This window comes from Diadema antillarum, unplaced genomic scaffold (genome assembly GCF_040938485.1).
Source record: "Diadema antillarum isolate AM-2024a unplaced genomic scaffold, OU_Dant_1.0 seq00002584_RagTag, whole genome shotgun sequence".
NCBI lineage: Eukaryota > Metazoa > Echinodermata > Echinoidea > Diadematoida > Diadematidae > Diadema > Diadema antillarum.
The window spans coordinates 4,988-15,160 of NW_027273184.1; the positions used below are offsets into that span (position 1 = coordinate 4,988).

The window sequence follows — 10,173 nt, forward strand, 5'->3', positions numbered from 1 at the left end:
ATTAATTACTATTTCGGGATGTCATTTTGTAATCGATATGTCAATTTGTAATCGATATTACTGGTTTTCACGTAGAATAGGCCCAAAGAGGTTCTATATGTCATAGAACCTCTTTGGATAGACCCTAGGATAGCGTTGTGTCCTGGAGGCGTGTTTTTTTAGACGGCACAGATTGGGGAAACTAAAAATTTATCGGGGACCCTATCCCTAAACCTAACCCTAATCCTAATCCTAACCCTAACCATCAAACCCTAACCCTAACCCTAACCCTAACCCCAGCCCTAACCCTAACCCTAAACCCTAACCCTAACCATAACCAAAAACCCTAACCCAACGTTTTTCCCATAGGTTTAACACGCGCCATGCCCCAATCTGTGCCGTCTTTTAAAAAAAAACGCGTCCTCCTGGAGCATCCTAGCAGGGAGCTATGGGTGAGACCTTCCTGCTTGGAGTTTGCGTTGAGTTTGCATTAATTAGTAGGTCGGCCATCAATGATCGATCATTACAGTCCGTATTTCTGCGGTTCATTCTGTTTTACATTTTCTGAATTTTGAAAGCAAACTAAAATCTAAACGACATCTGTTTGGTCAAAAATATGAATTTGATGATTTTTCAATAAAATGTTTTTTATTGACTTATAGTTTTTGTTGACTGTTGAGGTGAGATGTGTGATATACTGAAGCAAACGTGACGTTAGTCATTCTTCGATAGGATGGATTTACTTGATCGATATCTGTTTCGAGAGGGCTAGAGTGGCCTGGCCCCCTGGGAAGAGCCAGGTCCGTGTGCTGTAATTCACCGTAAGGCCTAATTTTCACCGCTAGCGGTTTGTATTAGTTTGCATTAATTAGTAATTTGCGTTAGTTTGTCTTAATTAGTAGTTTGCATTGAGTTTGCATGGAGTTTACATTGAGTTTGCATTAGTTTGCGTCAGTTTGCATCAGTTTGCATTAGTTTGCATTAGTTTGCGTCAATTAGTAGGACCGGGCCTTTGTGATGTCAGTACAGTGTACTTGTACCAAGGAGGTACCTCCTTGCTTGTACTACGTACTACAATAACTTGTCCGTTACTAGTACCTGTACCTTGATCAGTTGGTTGCCCGAGTTGTGTGTCAGTATGTTGGTACACGTGGTGCACGCATAGAAATTGGCGTCAATCCTGCCTGATGTAGTCTACTGCGAGTACTGTTATATTGCATTTTCTCGTACTGCGTAAATATGATTTTGACTTCTGTGAAAATTCGCTCATCATATTCATGCTTACTCTACAACAATGAAAAGATTCGAATTATTGTGAATTTGGAAGTCAGTATAGTCAATAAAAGAAGAGATAATAGCATAAGTACAGGTCGTCTGAACAATAGGTAAGCCTATTTTCCGTACATGACGATTCTCTGCCAAGACTAGATTTCTTGCACGGAACACGGGTCTCACCAGAGCTGACGATCATCGCCAAGATGAAGTTTATGTTAACGTTTTTGAGACAGTAAGTTCCTTCATTTGCTACTTTGTCCTACATCTTGTTCGTTTTCCTAGAACATGGATGATGTTGTAAATGAGTGAGGCAGCAAGACTCAAAAGAGGCGAACATGAATACTGTTAGCAGGATGGCTGCGATATATTGATTGTGTAGTCCCACTAATTGAGATATATGTCGCCCGGTTAGCCTTTCTTTGCATTGCAGTTGTTGACTTAATAAATGTTGGTCACGCGCACGCACGTAATTTAGATGTCTATTTTTCGTTATATTGGAATGACTTTGTTTGATTTTGATATTGCAATGGTAACAAACTGCTCGAGTTCATTTATTTGATTAGGCATGTACATCTTTCTTACCAGGGCAGGGGAAAAACGGGCATCATGAATCAAACATGCTGATTAAATGATCATCAAATGCAAACTCGTATGTTAATTCAATAATTGTTGTATTGTACTTTGTTGAACGTCTAGAGTTCTAGAACTATTGATTTACAACAAGTAACAAATATAGGCTCTGCTTACAAACAAGACAAATATGCTGGTGTGGATCTAGCTTTTTGCTGGGGGGGGGGGGGGGGGGGTTGGACCCAATGATGATGGATGATGACAACCCCCCCTCCAAAAAAAAAAAAGGGGGGGGGGGGGCTTCACATTTCTTGCTGCCACTTCTCTTCCCCAAGGTTGGCTGACTAAAAGAAAAAAAAAAGGGGGGGGGGGGTCTTCACATCTGTTGGTGCCACTTTGCTCCCAATATCGCAGATAAGCAAAACACAAACAAACAAAACAAAATATCAGACACTACATTTTCTGCCAAAAAGTGGGGGGGGGGGGGGGAGGACCTGCCCCCCAGTTGCACCAGCCTTGTGTGTATGTGTGTTCCAAGACCAGATGACTGGAAGGGTATACTCCATGAGATGAGTCAGCCAATTGAAAAATTGTGAAACTTTTTGTGTGTTTTTCTATCAAATAGAGTTGTCTAATGCTGTATATCTCAAAGTCATACAGCTGAAGATGTGCAGTGTAATTACGATCTAGACTATGAAATAATTAAAACATATTTTCTCTCTATTTTCTGTCTGTTTTGTTGTCCAGTGGGGAGACAGAGTGGAATGCCACCTTCAGATGCCAAGGTCAGTCGGATGTCCCACTGAACAATGAAGGGAAGGAGCAGGCCAAGAGGCTAGGGGCTTACCTCTCCAAAGAGAAATTTGACTATGTCTATTCGAGTGATCTGAGTAGATGTCTCCAGGTGAGTTGGTTCTTTGTGACATGCAAAATGGTTTCACAGGTACTTCCATCTGAATGTATGATATTCTGTATAGGAAAAAAAAACATCAATCTTCTATTTTTCCCAGTAAGTTGTTTTGAATGTGAACAAATATTTCATGTATTGTTATAAGGATTGCAGACAAATCTAGCAAAGCTGAAGCTGTGTACCCTCTTGTTTGTTTACCATTATTATTTTGCATTTTTATTGTACATAACAAAATATTGTCTAATGTATTGTCTTTACATTGTTATTGTACACATGTCCAGACTGTCAAAGAGGTGATTGATCAAGGACCCAATCATGACATTGAAGTCATTCAGGACAAGCGACTGAGGGAAAGAGTAAGATATGATTTATTTGGAACTATATTAAGTGTAATATGCTGCTAACTCTCTATACTGAAATCTCAAGGCAGCTTGGGCGATTTTGTATCAGCAAAAAGCCAGAAGATATGTACTGTATATGCCATATATTTAGCAAGTCTAATTTTTTTTTTTTTTTGCCAATCAGGACTTCCCACAATTTGGGGAGGAGTTTATTTTGCAATCATTGAGTGTTGACTTGAGGATTGCTAATATTATGATGCATTCCACAAATCTTTTCCAAGATCATTTGAATAAAGCAGACATTCAGCTACTTGTAACTTTTACTATCTATGCAATGTACAAATACACAAACAAACCTGATTTAGACACATGCATGATTATGTGTGTGGTCATGCATGTGCTTTATTTTACTGCTATGTATAACATGTTCGTTTCAGGGTTGATATCTTCATGTACTGCAATAAATTCATGAGTAGCGCCCAAAAATGAAACCCTCACATAATCTCTAGCCCATATAGTAAATGGTTATGCATGTATTTGCTTTGGACTTTCCGTCATGTTGTAGGCCTTTGGAGTCTATGAAGGTATGTCATTTGACATTTACATGCAAGCCCTCAGGAACTGTGTTGGCGAGTTTGTCATCGAGGGAGGAGAAACACCAGAGCAGGTAATAACATCCATTTTCATAAAGTGAAAGGAGACAAGATGCCAATACTCCTTCCATTTTAAAGGCACTCAGTCGTGGCGAGTGGTTTGTGCGGAACGGAGACGAACGCAACACGCTGCCTCCCCCATTCTGTATCAAATGTAGTGACCCCCGAATGAGAATAGTGCTGGCTCAATGGGTCAGCGAACAAAACGCTAGGCTACAAGAGAGCTCCCCGTGCTAATCTCCTTACTCAAAATGGCTGTCCCAGCGAGCCACGAGAGCTTCCGAATGGATGCACACTCTCAGTGCGCATGCGCATGAAGAGAGGCCAAAAGAGCCACGCGTCTTCTGGCCTCTCTCCTCCTCTAATCACCGCAGCTCACGGTGACAATGTTTGTGTATGATGCGTACACACACACGCACACACACACACTTGTCTCAGTGGTAGCATTGTCCCACATGTTTATGGATATAGCACCGAGTCTGGCATTGCGCAATTGCATGCACAAACTTCGGTCGTTCGGCGTTTACGTACCATTAGGGATGGCGATCGGCTGCCTTTAAACATATGCATTTTGATTGTCATCTGCTATAACATGTCCTCATCTACTTAGGTTATCCTAGGACAATTCATTTCATCTTTTCAGTTCATTTAATTTTTTTTTTTTTCAATTCATTCATTAGTTGTGCATCTATTACAGTTCACTTCCAATACATATAGTAGGATTCTCAGTTTGGAGTATGTGATATCCAGTAGATGTGCTATCAATGGATGGGCTCATGATATCCTTGTCTCCAGTGATGTGTCTCTAGTTCGCAGTATAATTATTGCACTGTCATTTTGTTATGTACTGCTTTGACCTGGTTTGTGCTTTCCTCTTCCAGAAAAACAAATTTCTGAATCACCTTTTGTGAACCACATGCATAAGTATAATTTTTCATCGAGTGTGATAGATTGAGAAATAGAAAGGGACATTTTTGTAATGTTATTCCCAAAGTGAGGAGTTAGGGACTCATTATATAGGTGTATATTTTTGCCAAGAGCCCATGTCAATATGAACAGTTAAAATCTGTGCGCTCATGGTCTAGTCTCGGTTTGTTGAGCATGAAAAAGAAGTAAGACATGAAATATAAATGAAACATATGATTTTTTTTTTTACAATTCTAATTTCAGGTATTAGCCAGGACAATTGAATTCCTGCATGACATGTGCAAGTATGTGAAGACGCAGGAGACAAATAAGACTAATGCGGCCAAGAGTGAGATGGCAGCGAGTGGAGCAGTGGAGGGAGGGAGCGCGGCAGCCGAGGCTGGTGGAAAGACCACATCAGACGTCTTCGTCTCTGAGTTCACTGGAGAGAACCAGGAGGCAAGGAGCCTCCCGCATGTGCTGCTGTCGACTCATGGCTTCGTGACCAGAAACTTCCTCAAGTACCTCTACTGCATCGTCAACGTCGAAATCCCAGAGGGGGACTGGCTGATCGACGACGGCTGCCCGAACACCTCCCTGAGCACGCTCGTCGTCGAAACAGACAAAGACGACAAGTTTGACTTTGAGAAACTTAGGTGCTACTTCATCTACAAGGTGGATCATTTAGGATAGAGTATGTTGCATTTACCAGTACTTACACCTGAGATCTTCCTTGAAGGTGTGATTACTTAGCCCTTGAAAGTAAGGGTTTCACTCATGCAATTATGTGCAGTATATTTATTGAATAGTAGGTATGTGACTCAATTCATCCATGTTTGATAATGTGAAATATATTAGGTGTCAGATGTGTTTTACCATATGTAGATTAAAGAGGTTTGTTATCATTGTTCTGAAAGATATAGGAAGACTCAGGAGACTAAGAGAAGAAGAGAAATTTGTAAGCTGATGTCTCTTAGTGCATAATAGAAGGGTACTTTACTGGTGTGTGCTTCATTGTAGGTTCAATTGTGCCCCAGTTTCATCTACTGTTGAAGTCCATTTGTAAACATAGGAAGTATGGGATTATTATCTTTTTTTATGATTGCTTCCTACTTGCTTGCAGTATGATATGAATCCCCTGAAGCTAACAGTTAGGAACAATTCATGCATTGATTATGGAATATTGTGTACCAGCTCATTAACATTTTCAACAGGTAATGCAAACAGGTGTGTGTGGAGCTCTTTTAATACCGAGGGTTTTTTTTTTCAGTTATGTAAACAGAATGATCAAAGCAGTGTAGAAGTGCAGGTCTGTTTCATAAAGTTTTAGTTGAATAAGAGAGAAATTGAGAAGTTTGTGGTGCTGTTGTGGGTAAAATCTTGTCTGCAGAGACATTTGGTGTTTAACAGTGCAGCTACATTTGTGGCAAGAGTCTGTAAAGGCCAAATATCTCTTGAGAAGTCCATTTTTTCCCCTTGGGGCATAGGAATGATTTGATTTCCGATGAAATCTTGAAATCCTGAAAAGGCAAGAGGTGTGTCAAGTCCTTCAAGAGAAATGAATTCAGAGTCCACATGGGACCAGACATTGTTTACATGGAGAAGCTGCAGAGAATAAGTCTTTAGTGACTTGAATCATGGCATTCTTTAGCTGGACAGTGATATATGTGGGAGAATTCTAGGTAGACACCATCTTCTATAGGAGCTGAAGATTGATGTATCAAATGACAGTTGAAAACCACTATGCAAGAACTCCATCCTTTTTTGTAGTGTGAGGAACACAGTGAGCACACAGCTCTCCATCATAGATGACCTTCAAATGCCTTTTAAATGAAAATCAGGAATTTGAGAACCCAAAGTTCCCACATTTGTAGGCTTTCAAGATGCGATGTGCATACACCTCTTTATGTCTTCTAAAGTTACACAGTCATTCACTTTTCCCATACGTCTATGAATGAAACATGTCTTGACAAGTTACTATTTGCCTATTATTAGAAATGATGAATGCAAAAACAAGAAGTATTTTGTCTTTACATTCTGTTATACATGAATATCAAACTAGTAGGCCCTGAAGAAGGCTTGGTTGTTAGATTTTAAAACTCTAGTAGAAAGAATATGAACGAATCATATTTCCAACAGATAGGGCACAAACCTGGAGTCATTAGTCGTTGTACACAAGGTCTTTCACATGTAACGGGTAGTTATCTCTCCTAGGGTCTTAGTAGTCAGCTACATAAAGCATGTGGTCGCCTTTGGCAGGTGACCACTAAGACAGGTTGAAGTGTATTCATGTTCTTGAATTTATATCAATGAATAGAAAACTGGTTGAAGGTGACAGCATATATAGTCCGCGTGAAAGTTATGAGCAGAAATATTTTTGCAGTTGGTTCTCATACCTACATTGTATTTACTTTTCAAAGCACATGCAACTCATTGTACTTATTTATCACAGTCTTCCCATGTTTTCAGCATGTTCATATGCTCTTCTGGGCATTTGGCCCAGAGGATATGTCAAATGTTGCACCTGTTTTTTGCCTTATTCATTATGTTTTGTTTGTGTGTGATAAAGTATTCATGTATTAGACGTATTGCTAGAAATCGTAGAATATGTATTGGATATTGCAAACTTGTACATCTGAGAAAATGTGTATGAGGCAGGGCAGTATTTTTCAATATTTTATATAGTGAAATATGATATCTCCATTTTGTGTTAGAGCAAATGCAGAAATAGTAGACTTGGATAGAAAGTGCTTTACAGATGTAGAAGAATAGGTAATTAAGTCTTAAATTTACTAGGCAGTCTTGGAATTGACAGTTCTTACCATCTAGAGTGTATCGTGCCTGCTGGTGCTGTGATCCTTTATGCGAACATTGAGGAACAAGAACACATGTTTGTGATACGTGGATCTAGTTGAGCAAAAAAGAAATACACACTTTTACATGTTCAATATGTAAATGTATTTATTATTAGTAGCACCAATGCTGCAGATCTCCCACAACCAATTCTATTCCTTGATTCTCTGACAAAGACTGGTCAGTTCAGAATTGAAACCATAACCAAAATGACTCCTGAATAAGTTAACTTGTGATCAGTTGACATGTCTACTTCATTATCCTATTGACTTCTGCCTGGATCCTACATTGTAGATCTTTAGATGATATATGCATGAAACCATAATTGTATCATACATACTCATATAAAAAAAAGAGAAAGAGAAAATCCCTCAAATGAATTATTGGGAGTGGGGAAGCTGAAGTTTGAAATTGGAATGCCATAATGTTACCTCCTTTACAGACAAGGTGTACTCAGTCTGTTCCACTGTTACTGCCCAGTTCGTGGGCAAAAAAAAAACTGTTGTCTGTCATTAGAGGTGCTCATGTGCAGCAGCTGAAAAGGAAGTGTGAAAAAAAAAACCTATTTGAAATCTGCATTATATCCATTGTTTTGTTGAAGAACCATCGCACTTTTTGATTAATTATGAATCATTTGTTGCTGTGATTATGAGAACAGTCATAGTGAACAGAGTCCATGAGGAAAATGTCCAACAAGAAAGCTGAAATTTACTTAGTTTGCTGGAGTGAATCATTTTTGGTCATATTAAATGGTTTTGACAAAGTGATATTGATACTTGATGGGCCTACCTTGGTACAGTAGTATATCGAGCAACTGACTGCTGTGTTTGAAGTATAATAACAATATATTTCATCCTCTAAAGCAATAATTTCTTACATTTTTGTATCATGTTACAAGTAAAAAGTTGAAGATAATTCATCAGCTTAATTTATGCACTTTTTATTTGTAATTATGTATGTAAGTATTAGCTATTTTGATTTAACTCAGCTTGAATTGTTCTACTGTAAAAGTGGTTTCTTTCACGGTGGTTTTATTTTCACGCTTTTTGCGCTTTGAGGTTGAACTGCTAATTTAACATCACGCGAAAATGTTTTGAAAAGTCACACGAAATTTACCACGCAAGGAAATGGTTTGAACTCGCCGCTTGTTACAATGCTATTGCGCACATGCACACATGAAGATTCTGCGCAATGTAGGTGCAAGCATGTTATAAAGTACTGTAGAGACGGGATTTCAGGTAAGCCTGCATTTAATTTTAATTTCTATTTAATAAATAAAAGAATAATTGGATTATAGTTTGGGTTTTCATGTGCAAATAAAACAGTTTTTGCCGACTGAATTCACAGATTTTGCCGACCACGAATTTAAACACACGCGAAAAAAGTCGGCACCAATGGAAACGCGAAAGTATCTGTACGCGAAAGAAACCACTTTTACAGTAGTTTATGTGCCTTGGTTTAGTTCAGTTCTTTATCTTGTATCACTGCTTCAATGGCAAAGAATATGAGAAATACTGTTTGCATGACTATAATCATAATTCCTAACTATGCGCCGCAGTTGTCAAACAAGAATGAATGTGGAAATGTAACCCCACAGTTCATTTTTAGCAGAAATTTGGGTGAGACATACAATTAACTTGCCTAACATAGCAAAAAACAGAAATTTGGGTGAGACATACAATTAACTTGCCTAACATAGCAAAAAACTTATGCATGTAAAGAGGAATTCCATCTGCTGAAAGAGAAACCATAGAAGATTTTGAACTGAAGAGCTCATCAGGAAGTTATTTCAGGAGTCATTTCCATTGATTCTTGATAATGCAGTGGTATTCTAGAAACCATGTACATCAAATGTTTTCTGAAGAGTAATGAGCGCTATTATTCCTATGACCATAATTACTTTTTATTCTACCTTTTTTGTTTGTCTTTTAATGTACTTTATCATGGGTATGTTTGTTATTGGATTGTTTTGTATTTTTGCATATATTGGTTTTTAAAAGGCAAAAGACAAAAGGGTATGGGATGCATTGGGAAGGTGAATTGCTACAAATATGTATTTGTATAATGTTTCTCCAATTCACGAGGCAGTATGGTATAGCTTGAAAAATGTATGAAGCTCTTGCCAGAATAAAGATTTTCATCTCTGATTGATTGCACATGATTTAAAAAAAGATACTATTTGTGCTGGTGCTTGTGAAAGTGAAGTGGAGCAGCTTTTGTCCATTGGTTCCCATGTGTCTGTGTCTATGTCTGTGTCTGTGTCTGTGGTGTGTATGTGTAAGACATAATTATATATATATTTTTTGTAAGACTGTACTTATTTGTAGATTTCACAAGAATTTCCTATTTATTTTATGACTACATGTACAAACTTTAGAATAATGCAGAAACAAGTCACTTGTGAGAAAATGGCCACCCAATTCTTATATCAAGATCAAAGAGAGGACGAAAGATAGAGGGGGAGGGGGAGGGGGAGCAAGGAAGAGAGATGGGCGGATCCAGGGGGGGGGGGGGGCATAACTAATATTTTTGGTGCCGCTTTCAGGTTTTATTTCATTTTTTTCTTTTTATTTCTTTTGTTTTTAACGATAAACAAAGGGGGGGGGGGGGATGTGTGCCTCTTGCGCGCCCCTCTGGATCCGCCACTGGAGAGGGAGAGAATGTTTTAGACTGTTACAGAAGTTAG

At 38.7% G+C, this 10,173-nt stretch overlaps 1 protein-coding gene across 1 annotated transcript; it reads left to right on the plus strand.

Annotated features, from left to right (window-relative positions):
• The first annotated feature begins 1,409 nt into the window (after positions 1 to 1,409).
• On the plus strand, positions 1,410 to 6,975 carry LOC139714976 (fructose-2,6-bisphosphatase TIGAR-like). The gene is made up of 5 exons (XM_071626621.1): positions 1,410 to 1,486; positions 2,572 to 2,728; positions 3,016 to 3,090; positions 3,641 to 3,742; positions 4,899 to 6,975. Exons 1-5 carry the CDS (start codon positions 1,458 to 1,460, stop codon positions 5,325 to 5,327), a joined length of 792 nt encoding a protein of 263 aa, XP_071482722.1. The 5' UTR covers positions 1,410 to 1,457; the 3' UTR covers positions 5,328 to 6,975.
• The last annotated feature ends 3,198 nt before the right edge of the window (positions 6,976 to 10,173 follow it).